Below are 20,492 nucleotides of genomic sequence, written 5' to 3'. Positions count from 1 at the left end.
TGTATATTACGTCTTCGTTTTTTTTTTTTAGATTTTTAGGTACATCTTTCTCCAAATAAAACCGTTTTGAAACGCAAGTCAAAACGCAAGAAAGTTGGAAGTTTAACAATACTTCCGTTGCGTTACTGCGTCTTGCGTTGTTTAATAACCGGTACTCCATAATCGGTTTGTGTCCTGCGTTCTTGCATAGTCTTAGTGAAGCAATTTTTCTCAAATTTGACTGTTTTCGAAATGTACTACTAATGGTCTATGTAATCTTTCTGTCACTGTTGTTCTGTCTGCGGTGTTTGGCAGTGTTTATAAACAACTGAATGAAGTTTTCAGCGTTGGTAAACAAAAATCACGTGATGCTGGTAATATATTTGAAAACACTGATATTTTTAAACTATTAATATGACAACGATCATAAAATTAATATATATTTTTTTACTTCACTCTTGTCCCGACAGCTCGATGATTCTCCTGGCAGTAACTGCATACGAAAAATAATAAAACACAAGATTTTGTTATTTTGTCTGATATGACTAGTAAGAAATTTATAAACCACGATGCATGTATTGTTAATGTACCAAGCGGAGTAAATGGTAGGGTGCAAGTGACCTTATATGTATTTTGTTCCCCGGTTCATTTCAGGAGACATTCATTTAACTCTGTAAGTCATACTTTCTAAAATCTTAAAAAAAATTAATTTAATCAAATATTCTTTAAAAAATTTTACGAAATGAAAGAAATAACCAAAATAATATTAAATATACAATTACATAAATATATTTATCATTTACTAACACAACGGCGTCAACTAGCATGAGCAACATGACAAAATAAGTTAGAAATATGTATAAACTTAAATCATCATTAGGACGAATCAGCTGAGAGGTTTATGAACGATTCTTGGTTCCTGGCACTGACGGCGGATTCAGAATCCGTCCCATACCGAAAGCGGGAAAGAGGCAGTTTCAACTTCCCTCTTCGCAGCCGGACATCACACGAACGTGCGCGACCATCACCCGGGTTTAGGACAAGGGTCAGCAAGGCCACGCCCTCTTGCCGTGACGTACGTTCCTCCCCACTCCCCCCCCCTCTTCCAACACACCCATCCCTTTCTACCCAACAACCACGTTTACCTTCCTACCTCCACCCCCGGAATCGAACGCCCCCCTCCCGATCTCTCGATAATTGAACCTCTCTTCCCTTGACGTCGAACGACGTGCCCTTAGGGCGTACGAGTGAAAAGGGCCCGTAGGGGAGGAGGGGGTCACCTGTCCCACTACCCCCACCCTTATTTTCGACTCGTCACGGCGGAATAGCTGACCGACCACGCCCTACACTCGCCAAACGAGTGAAAGGGACCCTTTTTTTTATTCTTCCTCTACCTGCCCTTTGCAACCATTAGTCTTGCGGAATCCCAGTGACAATGTTTTTTTTTTTTTCAGTTCGCAATTTGCCGGCCAGCCTGAAATAATATCCGCAAGCCCATGTCAAAACAGCAGATTTTCTTCAGTCGATAATAAAATTGTACGTTGTTTGAATGATTCTTGCAAAAGGAAAGATGGATTTGAATCATTATTTTGGAAATAACGCCACTGCTAGTTTTCACTGTAGGCCGTAGAGAAAACCTGAAGAACGGATAAAGAAAGATGAAAACTCTCAGGAAAAAAAAAAAAAGAATTCAAAATTAGCTGATTTAAAACGTTAAAAGTAAAGACAACACAGATAGTTCCGTGGAAGGAAATACAACAATCAAATCACAGCAAATATGGGCTCACGACGAGACAGTTGCAACAAAAACGCAGTAAATAAAAAAAAAACTTTGGACAACACGATAACAGACAGAGTAACCCAACGGTGATTCTACACAGATAATCTGGACAATACGTGGACAATAAGGTTACGTACATGCGAAACCAGCGATGAGATTTAACACGACAACACAGACGAATGCAGTAGACTTCACAAGAGAAAACAGAAAATTTGTTACACTCAACATTTTCCAATATTTAGTAGGCGTTTCAGGAATTAATAAACAATAGAGTTAAAGACTATGGAATTGCACCAGACCTCTTATCCACTCAAAATGCGTGTGTGGTGATCATTTTAAGTTTGTAGTGGACTCAAAAAATACTGTATGGTCATTAACTCTTAGGTTACACTTGTGGTCATGAAATAGGGTCAAACTTTTAAAACCCTTCTTGCAACGACCGATAACGGTATTTGGACGAAGTGCTGTCCACGTTCATAACTGTTCAGTTAATACCAAAAGTCTAAGGCCATTGAAAATTCAAGACGATGTTTTTGTCATAAGCATACCATTACTTCCTGAATTTTCTACACTATAATTATCGAACAATCTGATACAACATGGGCTTAATTTATCTTCGAAAAACAACTTATTTTTTTTTCAAAAAATGCTTAGTAAGCCAGTTTTACACAGTTTTATTACAAATTACTATGCAAATTTTACGAAAAAATATCGCACAAAAAATTTGTTTTATCACGTTAGTAAAAAAAACTCCTAAAGTACTATAATATACGCATTGGATACTAATTGTAGGCATTTAAAAAATAAATAATGATCTTAGTTTTTAGGTTATATTGCTACAAAGACTCCGTTTTCTTCGTTATTCAAACTATATATCTATGTATATGAGAATATTAATATATTTTATACTCACTTTAACTGCACAGTAATCGTTAAGATTTAAAATAAAAATCGAACAAAAGCACAATTTGAACACTAATAGGAACATATATAGTGTTATCGTTAACACGTCACGTGACCATGTCGATGACGACTTACATGAATTTACTCTCTATCCAAACCTTCTCATAGAAGTTTTCACTTCAATAATGCTTACTAGCATTTAGATATTCGACTGATCTTGAAGTAACACTGCAAGTGACTTATCTGACAACCATAATTTATTTTAGCAAATTTTTTGAAATATATCAAATATTTTGAAATTAAGCTAAAAACATTTTCTAGTAAATAAATAAAAGAATGATACAATATGAACAGATTTTTTTAATTAGTAACATCATTCCCTTTTCATAGTTTAAATAAGGGTTGACAACCATTTCCCAGAGAAATTTTGAAAATCATTACTTTATTATATGTTTCACTACGTTAAAATGAAGTTCACATTGTCGGAATTCACTCACTTGAGCTTTTTCTGAGCAGTTGTCTTAAAGTAAAACTGCAGGATATTTTTTGAGAACGTGAGACATGAACTTTTATGATCCTAAGCTGCTACTTCAAGCAGACTGACACATGGTTATAACTTTATCTCTGAAGATCACGCTGAACTACAATGAAGTGACTCGGATTACTGAAAGCTTTTCTTTAATCCTTTTGTGCCCTTTTTCTTGCGGCAGTTGGTGTACACGAGGGGCAGCCTTTCTCCGTGACTGTGACTAATACCTGTTGATCACGTGATGGAAGGGCAAACACAGGGCAACCACCTCCCCCTTTCTACCAGATTTCCACCCCTCATCCTTTCCCCCTAAGACCCGTTAGACACTCGAGCCGACCCTCTTATGCTGCACGCAACGCTGTGACGCAGCGCGGGTTGCCTGACACGCAGGGGGAGATGGGCAGGATGTTCCGTAAGGAGAGAGTAAGGAAAGGTGTAACCACACTATAAGGCTGGGTTTATAAACGACGCGAGTAACGCAACGCCACAACAGCGCAACACGCAATCGATATCTGCGTCTTTAAAGGTTTTTTAAACAAATCTCTTATAATATTAGCGTCAAAAACGCAAGCCAATACGCAAGAATGTTTTAGGTTGAACAATACTTGGGTAGTTTATAAACCGGTATTTTTAAATCGTTTTTTCTGAACATTCTGCGACTTGCGTTTTTTTTGCGCAGTTTATATAGGTTTACGATGTTTTATTGCTTATTGAAAAGGCGTATGTAATTATTTATATCAGTTTCAAGATTAATTTATCGTTTTCATTAATATTTTGTCACATATCACGCACAAAAATCAGATTGTGAATAATTCAGGGCTTAACCTACCGCTATCATTGGTTAATTATAAACAATGAGATTCGTTGAGGTGAGAATGGAACATTCATGAAGTAGGAAAATTTGGAGTAGCTCGAGATAATTACCTTAATGTAGGTGAGTCACAATGACAAGCGTTCTCTTTGTGAGATGGTTACAAATGAGAAACGAATTCGTAAAAATTGAAATAAATTGAATTTTTTAAATAAATATCAGTAAATATTTAGGCACGTAAAGTTTTCATTACGTTGATTTAAGAAAATTACAAATCACTTTATACGAAGCGACAAATAAAAAAAAATAAAAAATATTGCTTTAGTATAATTTATACTAAGATAATATATAAACTTTTTGAGAACTCACCTAAATGATATATTTGATTATATATAGATTACCAAAATCAATTTGTAAAGAACCACACTGGCATGTTTAAAAGTGGTTTTATGAATAAATGAGGAATTCATATCAGTATAGCGGTGCCACGGTTTCACTTTAATCTTCCCTAACTTCTACACACATTTTTATTACAACTCCACTCTCTGGATTCGTTATGTTCAAAGTATAAAGATGTCCTGTGTATGCCTACTATATCATTGTTTTCGTTAAATTAACAAATATTAAACAACATTTAAAATCCAAACTCATTAGGCCATGCAAAAATAATCATGAAACAGGATTCTATGATTCTAATACAGATTAAGTGTGATCCATTATTTCTGAATAAGATTAAATATAGAAAATTTTTCATTACTTTTAAGTACTGTTTCAGACGTGATAAAATTAACTGCAGATAAATACACCTATTTTAAAATAACGGTCGCAGTACCATTGATTTCTTGATATTGTCAGTTTCAAACTCCAAACTGGTACATATGTTAGATTAATATAGATGAATGGGGTTCCATTCATTTTTTTAAACAGTAGAATATTCACTTTACATGGACAGGTTGGTTACTTATTTGCAATAACTGTACGCAGCATAACGAAATTACCGTCTACGTATAAGGCCAATGGGTAAATCCGGGGACATTGGAAATAATTTAATACAATTTATTAGTATTTAAAGCCCTGTTGGTTCGACACCACGGTATTTAGGAGAAGGGTGAAGGGTATTTATTGAATATGGTAATACAATGGTAGAAAAAAAATTGGTTGTCTGTAAAGTCAGTTTACGGACGATAGTTTAACGTGACAAAATCATAACAAAACTTTGATGAAATTATTGCATACTTTTATGAATAAAATTGTATCATTTTTATTTTAATAATAAAAGAATAAATACATGAAATTATACTAGTAATCAGATTTTTAAAATGCAAGAATAATTAACCTTTATTGCCGAAATTGTTGTAATAAGCAATGAAAACCACAGATTAAAATTCGTCGAGAATATTTTACGTTTTTATGTCTTCCAGTGCTAAAAATGATATGCAATTGTGGCCCCGGGCACGGAATTTTATTTATAATTAATGAATAGTAATGCCCCTCGCAAAAAACAAAGGAAAATATGTATTAACGAGTGCCTTGTTGCCACGGAAGCGGAAAGATAGTGCTATTTGTTCGGTTCGCGTCCGTCACCGTAGTTAGAAGCACAGTAGGAGAATAATATTATTTCGTTTTTATAATACGATTATATTAAAAATACGCATCCCAAATACACCAAACTTATTTATAATGTGTTACAATATTTTTTAAAACATTGTGCAAAAGATCCCGGGTGTAATTTGAATTATTATGTGTAACTGTAAAACACCATTGTTCGTACAAAAACGTTTTGAAAATTCAGCATTACTTTTAAATAACCGTACCGATTGTGCTGAAAATCGGTGGACGATCGTTAAATTACATAATATTAATAATTCAAACGACGAAAACATGATTGAAAAGTCAAATCGATAGTTGTTCCAATCGAGTGGAACAGAGATGCGGTGCAAGCGTACAATGAGCGTAACGGGACACATCCGTAGTGGGACAATGTGCGTTACGGGACAATTTTTCGTGCGTGCAGCCGGCGTTCATCGATTTATTAGACGTTGTCACGTCAAAAATAATGCTGATAATAACAACCAGCTCGTTACACATTTCTTACGAGCAAAACGAATGCCTTATTTGATCCCACCGGGAACAAATTCCTCTTCTCGGTCGGAGGAGATTGATGACACTATGTGACGTGTCTGCCATGATGTGCCAATCGGTGTGCAGTTCACAAACTGCCCAAGACTATGAAAGTTGTCTTAATTACCAATTACATTTGAGATCCATTGCACTTGCTTATGGTAGTTAAGATTAATGGTTTTCTTTTTAACATTACTTTTTTTTCTGACAGAAAAAAAATGTGGCAAACGCGTGTGATTTAAGGTGGCCACCTAGCTAGATCACCAAACCGCTCAAGATTTGTTGATAGTGTGTGCTTACGAATAGCATTTTGAGAGCCATTACTCTTACATATACAAGTTTCGGTAGTTCAGTAGTTATGAGTGAGGAAAACAAGGTTCTTAAGGATAACGCAATTAATTTTATACAGTTTTATTTCCTACAAATATTTTAATTACTAATTAAAACACAACACTTAATGTCTGTTCGCAGATCACTATGTATCTGCCGAGTCCACTGTTTGCACTCCTCACTACAGTGGTTCGCCCCTCACCCCGCACTGGTCTTCACACACACAGTCTCGCGCCACTCTGTATCACTCGCACGGTCCCGTCGCTCCGCGTCGCGCCACTCGCCGAACTAGCGCTTCACTCAACTCGCCGTTTGGAACTGCCACGGAGACCGGTTACGCCGCTTTTTTAACCGTTGGTCGTCTTTCTGGAAAAAAAACTGGAGTAGTTGTGACGTGTCGCATCATCCCGGATCGACCCGACGCTCGAAGCATCCAGAACAGCGGCGCATCATCCACGCCTCTCCACGCGGCGGCCTCAGTAAGCCGGCGGGATTCCCGGGGCGCTAAGGCGTCGAGGAAGGTATGGCGCGGGGGGGCAGGGAGGTGATGAGACTGGACCGTTTTAATCCCCGAAGGTATGTGCGCGTGACGTCAGTGGCCGTGCGTAAACGCAAGTCCGCTCATGTACCTGGTGCGCGTTGCGGCCGTGTCTCCCACGTCCGTAACAGTAAATAAGGCTAAAACGGGTGTTTTTATTTATGTTCTTAAGCATGAATAATTCTAAATCTAGTATTGTAAAATGTATACGAAAGTGCTGGGTGCTTTTGCTTTTAAAATTCCAGCATAAAATTATAGGAGCGCGGATTTAAGTCCCATATAGGTGCGTTACCAACCATAAAGCATTACACTCTTTGATTGCAGTGTGGAAGTAAAATGGATGGTTTCTATCTCTTTCTATCACAAGCTGACAGCCGTTAGCGCTGTACTTACTCATGCGCTGTTGCCAAATATCATACGAATTTAAAATTATAATTTGTGGAAAAACATTTTTGCTATTGTATTGCATCGGAAAATGCATCCGGCGATATTTGTATTACTTACTTATAGGCGCAGAAAATTAAATATTTATATATATATCCTCTCAGGAAACAGTTTTGAAGTATTCCAAAATGTATAAAATCAAAAGATTAACTCACAAATTTGTAGAATTCAGAGTTTTTAGTTAGTAAATTCATGTTTTAGGATGCCACTGAATAAATCTCAATACAAAAATGCTTCATGTTTCAGTTATATATATTAACCCTAAGATGCATTTACACATAAACTGACACATCAAAAAGTTTATCAGCGGCCAAACCTTTTGCTCTTAAAGTTATATGGTGGTCGAAAGCGTGAAAGATGTTCACAATGAATGGAATTTATTTTCAAAAGCAACAGCGTCTCAATTGCTTGCGCATAGCTGTGAAGACGTGTGTTATCAGCGCAGGAGCGCGCTGTGATAGATGCTCACTCCCCAACTGCCGCCGTAAGAGGAAACACGGCCGAGAGTTTGTAGGAGTGCGGTACTGACCTGCAAACACGTTCTATGATAAAGGTTTCCTTAGTTCAGCTATTTCCCTCGAAACGCATTTCTGAATACCAGGGCCCTATTTCATAAATATTACAAGTTACAAACTTACAAGCTACAAGTCACAACTCACAAGTTCTGGGAAATGTGTTTCATAAAAAAAAGTCTTGTAACAAGTAGAAGTTGGTTAGCTTGTATCAAATTTTCACAAGTCACCTGTTTTAATCACAAGTTGTTTACATGAATAATGGAGAGTGCACGAGTAGCAAAAGATTTTAAATCGGCAGTACTGCAAACTATTTAACCAAATTTTAAACACTTAAAAATTTTCAAAACATAACCTAAACAAACATACTCAGGAAAGGATGTTTTTAACAAACCTAACCTAACCAACATCTTTTTTATAAACTTAGCATACCTCGCACACAACATAGGACGGTAATTGTGGATATAAGTTACTCATGCAGAATGACGGAACTATTAGGCTTAGATGGAAGATTTGTTAATGAAATATATTTTTATTAGTGGGAGGTACATCAGGTAAAAAAAATAGTTTATTTATGTTAGTTTAGCTTACGTTGGTCAATGCTCATTTAGGTTGGGTTAGTTTTGTTAAACAAATTCCCTACCCCAATTAAGTTAGGTTGAGTAGGTTTTTACAGTATATAAATTGTCTAAACTTTGTGGAAATAAATTTTAGTAAATTGTGGTTTGCCTTTTTATGTTAGCTGGGCCAGGTTAGTTTAATTAATGTATAAAAAGTTAATGCTTTGTTTCTTTTTGTCGGATGCTGCAATAAATGACCAATTTCCCGCAGAAGTTCTTCGAATTTTTGTGAACTCATCCTAAAACGTTCATTGTATTTGTAGTATGTGACAAAGTTTATATTTATTCTCTCCTTGAAAGTCCTTTGCCTTCTAACCTCAACTTCTATTTCTTCATCTAAGTCAGTAAAAACAACGTACATTGTTTGTACTAAAAAAAGTACTAATTCAAAAGAGATTCACATTCAGCAGAAAGGTTTTTAACCTCAATTTTCAACTCGAAGTAAGATTTACAAAACTCAGAATGCTTGTAAAAACTTAGGGGTTTGCTACAAGTATTTACTTGTGAAATTTGGTTTATGAAATGCTATAAATTTTTAACTTGTAGAAAACATTTGTAAATTGTTAAAAACACTTGTAGTTTGTAGCTTTTAACTTGTACTTTTATGAAACAGAATTATAGGAATTCTCACAAGCTACAAGTGATTTAATTGTAAATTGTAGACTTGTATATTTTATGCAACGGGGCCCAGCCTGGCAGTCAGTGCCGGGTGACTCGTTGCTGTTACCATTTTGACGGGTCATTTATTCAGTGCGTGATTTTATCTTCTGCCTTCGTGTGCATTACATATATGTAAACTATGGAAGGTGGAACACCAAAAATAAACTACATAGGTAGACTACTTAAGAAGGAACGCAAGATTGCATAGAAATTATTTGCGTATTTTTAAAAAAATATTAAAAATGAAATCTGCAGAGTGAATAATGCAATTAAGGAAGCTTTGGTCAGCCTAGATCGTTGGTAGTTATATCGATTTAAGGGTATTTGTTATTATTAATTACTTTATCAAGTTCACTTTACAATTATTGTATGAATTATTACCACTGAATCTGTGTGAACGGTTTCTTGCTGTAAGTCAGAGTAAACTAAGGGGAATCTACTATTATGAGCTCCTAAGAGCCGTAGGGAAATTTCGTCGCAACTTAGATGTGTTTGGAGAGAAGCTACCGGAAAACGCTAGGGCAACCCATCCCGGCATCACCGCCACGCATTCCCCCTTAAGGGGCCCACCTCTTCAGGGGTGTATTTGTGTTAGTGAGGCGGGATGATAAGGGCGACGCTCGCTGGTGCTTCTAACGCACTATAGCCTCTAAACGCAAGGCTCTGAACTGGCGCGCAGTCTTCTCGTCGTCACAGAATAACTGTGAAAGTTGAGCGGTGACCGTTACATCATATGGCCGAGAAATGAAGATAAAGGTGTAATGCAAGTCCCTTAGGTGCTTTCAATAATCTGTACTGGTGGTTTTACGCCTAAAAATTACTTTGAAAACATGCGTTTTAGCCATTTTAACTCTTCTAAAAATACATTTTAAAAACTTAATCCGAAATCAAAAATACTTTTCGGCCGTCTGCGAACTCTTAATGCTTTTCGTAAACAGACCCCCACACGGATAGCTTGAGTAGTTTAATCGCGTTGTTTTTCCTGAAGCTCTGCGCACCGTGTGTGTGCCCGGGTAGGCGGAGCCCTTAACCATTCAGCTAACCTGTGGTCGACTTCAGAGGAATCCCCATCCCACGAGTATCACAAATCTCCGAACCAAGTCTATCACATCTCCGGGTTCCCTCAGATAACCTCGAGAGCCTGTGATGTGGGCGAAGTTTATCTAATCCTCGCCAATATACTTCAAAAGGGTGAATTATTTGTAGCATAAATTCACTATTAAATTCGTATATTTTTATAAAAAAAAGATTGTTTGTCTGTAAAGTCGGTTTACAGACGATAGTTTAACGTGAAAACGTCATAGCAAAACATTGATGAAATGATTGCATACTTTTATGAATAAAACTGAATCATCACTATTTTGTATGCATACAAAGAAGGAGTGAAATGAAATCTACAATTTAATTGATAAATTTACTTTTATTTATACTCATTAATTCAAATATGTTTATTAATTTAACGAAGAGATTATTTTAACTATAACTTTTATACATGTTTGCTATTTAACTTCTTCCAATCTGTGTTATTCTGTTAAGGATAGGACGATAATAGAAAAAGTAGGAAACGAATGGGAGTGTTTCAAGTTTAATGTGCCTCGAAAAAGTTAAATCGATGGTTGTTCCAATCGAGTGGAAGAGAGATAGATGCGGCGCAAGCGTACAATGAGCGTAACGGGATACAACGTAACGGCACAATGTGCGTAACGGGACAATGTGCGTTACGGGACAGTTTTCGTGCGTGCAGCCGGCGTTCATCGATTTAGTAGACGTTGTCACGTCAAAAAAAGCGTGTAATGTGAATCCATAGAAGAATTTTATTGCAAAACTGAAGCCAAGATGGCCTCCTTTGGTTCCCAATTCTGTCCTGTAAGCTCCATGGATAACCGGGAAGCCAGAGTTGCTCGCGAGCGCACCGAGCAGAGAATCAGAACTCGCACGGAAGCGGTTCATCTGCGGACGTGAATAACTAACGCTAATGCGTGAGGCGAGAGAGCTGGGGACAGAGAGAGAGAGAGAGAGAGAGAGATGCTTCAGGGGTGATGAAGGGAGGCGGGGGAACGTCGCAACGGTGATCCACCCCTGAGGCCGCATGGACCGCTGAATTACCGGCTAATGCCCCCGTCATTAGGGCCTAACGCACGGTCAGACGCCGGACGGGATGATATCGGAGCGTCGCCGTTGGTTTCCATAATGGATTTCCCGCGACAGGACCCTTTTTCGAGTCCTTTTAGAATTGGAATGTCCCAAAGTTCTCTTCAGCGAACCAGTAGTGGGTGGCGATCTGCGAAATTCGGTGTCATTATCTGGCTAAAGGAAGACTATAAGGGCGGTATTCCAAGACTTTCGGGTAAGTTAGCGAAAAAGCACTACCTTGTTTGGAATACAACTGTAACTTAAGGGGCAAGCCTCGTCACGAGTGTAGGTATGCGTGTTAGAGAGGCGGGATGATAAGCGCGACGCTCGCTGGTATTTCTAGCGCGGTATAGCCTCTAAGCGCAAGGCTCTGAACTGGCGCGCAGTCTGCTCGTCGTCACAGGAAAACTGTGAAATTTGAGCGGTGACCGTTAAATTATATGGTGAAGAAATGAAGATAAATGTGTAATGCAAGTCCCTTGCTTAAGTGGTTTCAAGAATCTGTACCGGTTGTTGCACGTCTAAAAATTACTCTGAAAACACGCGGTTTTAGTCATTTTCACTCTTATAAAAATACAGTTCAAAAACTTAATCCGAAATCAAAAGTACTTTTCGGCCCTCAGTGAACTCTTAAATACTTTTCGTAAGCAGACCCCACTCGGATATCTCGAATAGTTTTGAAATCGCGTTGTTTTACCTGAAGCTCTGCACACCGTGTGTGTGCCCGGGTAGGCGGGGGCCTTAACTCGCGGGCCATAATCCAGAACGTGTCCAAACCAGATCTAATCTGCAAATGTTTTAATAAACAGTGCCCTGCGCGAGACTAGCAACTGGTTTCAACGTATTTTTAGAATAAAAAAATAATTCTCGTACATATTTATGCAAAAAAATATTAAAATATCCGCCTAGTTGGGGGTATGACTGTGTTAACAAAAGACGCAACAATAAGCTTGCTGCTGTATGTAGTACGGGATTGTCTTTCAAAAATATAAGGCTGTGAACTGAAACGCATGTTACTGACTGGCAATAAATCTGAAAGCAAATCCTGCACTGCATACAAAGCGTAATATGAAAATTCTTTCCGCTGTATCGTGTAAAGAGAAATTTGTGCATTAAAAGCTTGCTTAGTACAGACTTAAAACATAAATATATATGCCGAGCTATCTCTGTCATGATGTACAGTTCAGGAAACCAATATTTCTCATTGCAAAGAAGAAGCGCCAGTATATGTCCCCGAGCCTTGATACGTCAGATTGGAAACTCGGAATCCAGAGTGTTGAGTCAACATGTACGACGGAGTCTGAGAATTCTGGAACGCTGGCTGAACATGGGAAGACTCGCGAAGTTCGCCGAGCGAGGAAAGGCGAAATAAATCAACCCTCATCCCCCTCCTTTCAGATATTCACCGACTGCCGTACAGTTTTGAGGTAGCTCAGGGCTAAATATTCCATCCTCCAAGAAGATGACAATGGATATCTATAAAACGGACTAAAATCTGTGTCATTAAAGTTGTCAAAATTTTGACGGTTCCCCAAAATTAGTGCCAGTCCCCAAATTTTACTTTCGATGAAACACTCGATTTGTTTTTCTTCAAGATCACTAATAATCACAAGCAGTTGTTTACAAACATAGTTTACATAACAACAGTCGCAGAAGGCTACGTAGTACTTCTTTTGCCATATTTGATGCTAGTTACGTGACACAAACCATATATTTATTTAGATAAATGCCATTTATTGTTTGCAATGTATGTCATGGAGAAAGCCCAAATAGCGGACAAAGAAAGATTAATTTTAAAAGAAAAACAGAAAAAAAAAGTAGAAATCAGTCGGTGTTAAATGTTGAATACAGATACAACAGAAATTAATCCGTGAAAGGAATTAGCCACAACAATATCGCAGCAGAGACAAACACACACAGTAGGCTTGCTAAAATAAAACAGTTGCGACTTTTCGGGAACTCTGATCTGTTCCCGTCACCAGGCAAAAAACATGCTTTTTCCGTATTTCTGGTATTTCTACAGTGCAAACTAATAATGTTGTATGTCCCAAACAATTATTTTAATCTATTTTCCCCGTTGCAAGAATCATTCAAGGTGAGGTATATGTATATGAGTCCCATATGCAGAGATAAGTAATCACGTATGTGTAGAGATTTAAATAAGCATGTATTCCATAGAATGATTAAATAAAGATCGCAGGATTCCGCACCCATTGTGTGTAGTTGCTTGACTTCTGGGTTGTAGCCGCGTCGAAGGCGAAGATATCCCTGACTTTTCGGCCGACGTTGCAGTCGCCATCTCCAGGGAGCAGTTACCTACTGAGGTTACTACAAGTTCTTCTGTTTTTGTCTCGTTTCAACTGTTGTGCTGAATTTTTTTAGGTTCAATATTTTTGTGCTGTCATCATTTGTGGAGTTTTTTCGTGCTCTTATTCCATTTTTCTTTGTTTTTCTTTGTTTGTTGACCATATTCCTGTTATGGAATATTATGTTTTGTTTATATCCTGTTGACAACAGCAATTTTTTTTGCTTAATTTTGTGTTTTTGTCTTTTAGGTATTTTTTTAGTTTTCTTCTACAGAAAAAGTGATTAGCAATGGCGTATGTCCAAAAGCTTACATAAAGTCATGAACTCCCATTGCACAAATCTTTCAAAGATAATAAGTTCTTCTGCCTTTTAAAACTCTCTCCTAAGAGGTGAGAGTTTCTGGATTAGCTGCAGCTGTGAGCCAATCAGAGTCTTCCTTCACCTCTTTTGTTTCTTCGTAGATTTAAGCGTACGTGAATGTGCAATAGCATTATGTGGTCAATTTGTACCGCCAATATGCCAGACCTTTCTCACGCTAACACTGAATAATACCGAATAAGTTTTTGCACTAAATTCTTTATCCTGTATAAAAAAAACTATCAATGTTACCGACGGTACAAAAGTTACCGAGTTAACTAGTATCAAATTACTAAAGAAGATAACTTTTGACGTTCAATTTCTTCACTAAAGTTTAAATCTCAATCCCAACGTATTGTCGAAAGGTGATAATTTAATGTTAATAATGTCTCCGTAGGGCGTTATACATGTGAGATGAGAAGACCATTTTTGTTTCCAACACTTCACTAAAAACTGCCAGCATGACATGATTTAATAGTTTGCACCTAATTTTCTGGAATCCTACTTTCCTTCAGACATTTATTTACATGATCGGATACATTGAAAAATAACTTTACCTTTTAAAAGCGAACGTTTCTTTCGGTGGTCGTGAGTGAATAAACAGTGTGTTAACGTGAGTTTTTTTTTTTTTTTTGCCTGCTTCAGTGCTCTTGTTTACTGTTTCGTCTGTCGTCTGTCGTCGGCAATCAGGAGATAGAATCACGTCTTATCGCTGTGTCTCCGCGAAGCCGTGACCCGAAAGCAGGAAACCCTCTCGAACAGCTGTAATAGTAGTCGTTTTATACCTCAGCAGGTTCCATTACTACAAACAGGTCACCCCCTCCCCCCAACCCCTACCCCGAAAACACCGGCGGAATGGGAGATGCCGCCACCATTAGCTGGAGCTGCTTTGTTATGACTCGCCGGGTTGTTTCTGCAGCTGGCTGTGAAGTTCTGTCAACGCTGCCGAGTTCGGATCGAACTTCATCCGAGACTCTGGGACACGTAGGGAGGAAGACGTAAAGCTTTTCTGAAATGTAGCCGCGTTCAACTCGGGTTTTGAAACCGTTAACTTGCTGGCGTTTGCTCGTTTGATGTGTCTCCTCTCCGACTCGAGTGTTGATCTTGTCAAGAGGATGCAGTTATGCTATGAGTACATATAGACACGGATTAATTTCCTGTCAGGCTAAAATCCACAGTGTTGTTTTGTATTACACCCACGCTTGCTTTCATTTTGGCCGATTTCGTACTGCAGGAAATCCCCTTCTTTTAAGTGGGCCAACGTTATTCGGCCACCATACTGCTGGTTATTAGTCGACTGACCCTCAATCGTATAGGAGAGTGTCGAAAGAATTCTGATCCACCTGGAGCTTTATGGCACATTACGGTACAGGGGGTCGAGGCCCGAATATTGGGACAATTTTGTTCTGTACTGACAAAATATTATTGTATTGCGACTTCAGGGCGTAACTAAAAGCGCAGCGTTCAGGATAGAGCCAGATGAGAGGGAAAATAACGAATGAAGTAGTGTGTGACACAAATGTGGAGACTGCTGGCAGGTTTTTTTTTTTTCCATCCCCACATTTTTTTGCGATTGCGAAACCTCCAGTGTGATCTTCCATTTTGTAGCTGCAGCATTACACAGCTTAATCATCCAAGATGATGTTTTATCTTTTAAGTGGACTTTTGAAGTGTGGAGAGTTTTAACTTCTAGTGTCCGTGGCAGCCACGCACATATTTTCTTCTCCCTTTCTCTCTTTATCTATCTTTCTTTTGTTCCCTCTCTCTCTATTTGTCCCTTTTTCCCTTTTTCCTCTTCATCTCTTTCTCTACTGCTTTTTTCTCGCTCTTTCTCTCTCTTCTATTTATTTCTACCTTTCACTCTTTCTCACTTAATTTCTCTTTCCTTTTCGCTCTCTTTTTATCCCTCCCGTCTCTCTTTATCTCTCTCCCTCTCATTTTGTCTCTCCATTTTACTTTTCCCTTTAAAACCTCTCCGTCTTTTCTAAAAAACTTTCCTTTCACTTTCAGTTTCCCCTTTCCCCCCTTCTTCAGAGCGGCTATGCTGTACACTCCGCCAGCGGCGGGAACTCACGTCTCATGTCTCGTGTCTCGTGTCTCGTGCCGCAGATCCGCCGGAGATCGAGGTGGAGCGCAGCTGGGTGCACTCCGGAGAAGGCTACGAGGCGCAGCTGGTGTGCATAGTGCACGCCGAGCCGCCGGCCGAGGTGAGTGAAACCCTCGCCTCGCTGTCTTCTCTCTTCATCTCTTCCCTGAACATTTGTATTCATTATCCAGAACTTTCGGGAGAGAATCCCAACTTTGATGAACCCAGGGGGGAAAAATGGGTGCAATGTTGTGATGGCGTGTGGCAACTGTCACTCGTGAGATAACATGATATTGGAATTTTAAATCTTTAAGGTCCTCATCTCTACCTCAATGGTAGATCCGTCGGGATTTTATTTTATTGAATTTGTAGGGGGGGTTTATGCACAATATTAAGTCAAGCAATAAAAACATACGAAATATTTTAATTATATGTGTGACAGTGTGTAGACACAAAGCGTGGAAGATAAAGAGTCGCAACTCAATGCTTTAACTAACGATTTTAGAATTGTAAAAAATATATATATAAAGAAACAAAATATTGTTACATCACCATACTAACTAAAATTGCAGATAAATGTGTAACCTGATATCAACCAAAATTATGCAGTTTTTCCTATCTTGTAAGGGCGGAACTATCCCATTTTTATCTCATTTATTTTTCTAAACGAATTCAATTAGAATTTTAAAAAAAATCTAGCAAATTTTACACTTACGTAAGACTAAAAACATATGTTACAAGAACCAAACAATACGCGTAAGAGTGTGACCTCTATTTCGAACAGTTTTGTAAATGTCCACAACAAAGGTGATATTTCCGACGAACTAAAATTAAATAGTGTTATAAATATTTAATATTTCATAATGCTAAAATACTATTTCTAGTTTATCGAGAAAATAATTAATTTCGCTCAAAGGCAAGGTATATATTGAAATCGTACTTGTTGGCGAAATATTTCGAGGTTTGTTTTGGCAGAAGAACTAACTTCAGATAAGATCTTCGTAGCTCCTATCGATTGTAAACCCCTAGATTAAAAGTTTGGTACGAAATATAATACAAACAGGTATAGTATCAGCAGTTCTCCGGGTATACCCTCACAAGTCGTAGGTACCGAAAAAAAATAATCGTGATACGTACGACTTGAGACGATGCGGGTACTAAGCCAAAATTCCCATTCGAATCTCTGTGGTGTCCCAAAATCGGTTAGGCAAATGCTTGCAATGTAAAATTTACAAAAGATCTTAGATTTTAATTTAAATTTAAAAAAAATTAATTAGCTGAAAAAATTAAAAAAAAAATGTCGAATTGTTTTATAAATAATGTATTTTTTTCCTAGGAATTTTCTGAAATAGTAAAAAAAAATCTTTAAAACATAAAAACATTAAGTGTAATATGTATTTAAAAAATTACTGAATATTGATCCTATTCACCGAAATGGCGTTATATAGTAATTCTGTAACGTTTTGGCCCTGACTCTAGCCAACACGTACAACTCCCGCGCCTCGCCACACCGTCAAAAGACTCTAATGACTCGTACCGCGAGCGCAGGCAAACCCCAAAAACAAATATTTGAATCCAAACCGATAGCAGACACAACAACACTACTAGTAAGATTTTGAACAGTGAGAGGGGACAGCAAGTTATAAAAAAAATGAGAAATTTATATGGCACCATTTAATAGTTAGATAAATATATCATAAACGGATTTCTCACAAATCGCCGCGAACCACTTCCAATACATACTGTATCATATAAAAAAAAAATTGCCGTTAAACTATACACAAAATACTTCATCAATTACTACCAACGGTATACTCTGATCTTATATTTCGGAGCTCCGAAGAATTAATATAATTACCCCAAAAAAAATATTAACTATAAATATATATATATAACATATTAAAAACAACCTCTGACGCGCCAGGCATAGTACAACTATAAATATTAAAGGATAAACTTTTGCATCTGATAAGCGTAATGTAACAACATATTAACACATATTAACATCTCACTAAATATCTTAAAAAATTTTATCTAGTTCCAAAATTTTGGCTTAAAACAAAAAAGGCCTTTCACAGTTTAAGTCATAGTCTAACGCTGACGGTCTTTTCACTTTAACGTCTGTCGAGTATAGTTATTTTTGCGGAAGGTAACCAACTGCTGAACAATCAGGTTGCGTAGTAAGTTATTTAAATTTGCAAAATCCCAGCTTTATCATTTCTTGCTGCGACTAAAAAGGGTCAATGGGGCGGTGGCATGGCTGGCACTTACTTGCGTTCCACGTCGAGAAGTCCGGTCACCTGGTACACTCACTTACTCACGAGTGTAAAATGATGGCGAACCATCACCATTAGACGTTGCCGGAGTTGCGAATTTCTGCTGCGACGAGTTCCCGTCATGCTGGTTCGGAGGTGTCGTCGACGCACGTATTTCCTTCTTAAAACATGCTCGCGATATTCACCAACCTCTTCACCGCTCACTCGCGTCCTACGTATACGGCTTCCCCAACCTTTTTCAAAAGGGCAAGCCGTTCATAATCGCTTCGTAGTGGAAGCCTCACCACGGCCAACCCGCTTTATTTCGACACGTCCGCCGCCGGCTAGGCCCACGGGCCGACTCCCGATCACTCGTCCTCTGACGTCACACCCACTCCATATGTCCGCTGACGTCAGACACACAGCTCTTCCGCCACGTGCGTTCGCCGCGGAGCGATACAATCGATGATGTTCTCGAACCTTCCAGACCAATATCATAACTAAAGTCCATTAAAATTAACAAATTAAAAAGACTAAATAAAAATTACAGTTTCATATACTTTTTACGTTAAACCAAAAATAACAAACGTAAATCAAACTTCTATTACCAGGGAGGCCAGAAAAATAAATATAAAAAATCTACCATTTCTGCCAACATAAACCTTATCCAGGCCAGAGCTGTAGCAGACATGCTACAAATCACCCCGCTCAAAAAAAAAATATTGAAGCAATTAAAGAAAAGGTTTTATCCAAACCATTATCGTTTTAGCGGTAATCATCCTAGGTCCGAATAGCCTAACAATAAAAGGTAACAATTAAAGTACAATTAATAGAGCAAGTAAGAACAAGAATAAAGATAAAAAGGAGAGAAAACTACACAAAGTCACCTAACAAAGGAACAAAGTAATGACAAGATAGCACCAACAATTAACAAAGGTACAAAGACTAACCGCTATAACCGACAGTACTTAAAAATAACTCAAATACCATAACAAAAAAAATCATTCCACTCTTAACCTACCCAACTCATTATCCACCTGGAATAATATATTTTTTTAACTGCGAAACATGCGCCTTCTTTACTTTATACACATTCTTAACATCTCGTAGCAAAACCGTGACTGGACCTAGAAATCTAGTTATTTCAAAGGGCCCCGCAAAAGCGTGCTGAAGTTTCCCAGAAATAAAATCCTTTTTATTACTAAGTATATATTGTCTGCACAAAACCTTGTCCCCTATCTGATAAGGATTAGGAATACGATCTTTGTTATACTGCGAACAGATCTTATTCCTAGCTTTGTCCAAATTGATGGCAACTTCATTCCACATATTTTCCAGTCGCCTAGGACTATGTACCTCTAAACATTCCGGATTGATCCCCCAAACATTTAATAGAGGGTGACAGAAGTTCTCGACCCAAAAAAATTTCTCCAGGAGTAAAACCTGTTCCACTGTGTTTGCTACTGTTAAACGCCAAGTTCAGATAAGGCACCGAATCATCCCAGTGGCGGGGGTCTTTTTGGTGAAAAATGCTTAAGGCTACCTTGATATTCTTGTTTACTCTCTCAACTAAATTGGGTTTGGGATAATAAGGGCTCGTAGTAATATGTTTCACCCCCCATCGGAAACACATTTGTTGGAACATGGTACTCATAAAATAAGTGGCATTATCGGAAACCAGTAGCTCCGGACCCCCATACAAACTCCAAACTTTATCCACCAATGCCCGTACCACCTGCACACTCTTCATGTCCCGCAAAACCATCATTATACAAAACTTACTAAACCCGTCTACTAATACTAACAAACAGTTATTTCCTCGCATGGTGCGCGGTAAGGGCCCAAAAACATCAATAAATGCTCTTTCCCACGGTCTCTCGATCTTCTCCACCGAGTATTTCCCCACCTTACTATTGCGGGGTTGTTTACACACTTGACACAAATGACATTGCTTAACATACTCATCCACATCCTTTTTTAGGGTGGGCCAATAAAACTTCCCCTTTAATCTTTCCTCTGTTTTCTCACTTCCACCATGGGCTCCTACACAAGAATCATGAAAATATCTTAAAAGCACACTCGTCAAACCCTCAGGGACATATACCTTTTTTACCCCATCTTTCACCC

At 38.2% G+C, this 20,492-nt stretch overlaps 1 protein-coding gene across 1 annotated transcript in view; it reads left to right on the top strand.

Moving 5' to 3' along the window:
* Window positions 1-20,492, top strand: part of LOC134538713 (neurotrimin-like) — a 624,622-nt gene that overhangs the window by 459,819 nt on the left and 144,311 nt on the right. Inside the window, exon 6 of the mRNA XM_063380151.1 lies at window positions 16,134-16,231. Within this exon, the coding sequence (XP_063236221.1) occupies window positions 16,134-16,231 (98 nt within the window). The remainder of the gene's footprint in view (window positions 1-16,133; window positions 16,232-20,492) is intronic.

This window comes from Bacillus rossius, chromosome 14, assembly GCF_032445375.1.
Source record: "Bacillus rossius redtenbacheri isolate Brsri chromosome 14, Brsri_v3, whole genome shotgun sequence".
NCBI classification, from domain to species: Eukaryota; Metazoa; Arthropoda; class Insecta; order Phasmatodea; family Bacillidae; genus Bacillus; species Bacillus rossius.
Note: the sequence above shows the minus strand (reverse complement) of the source record. Positions and strands in the feature narration are given on the sequence as shown.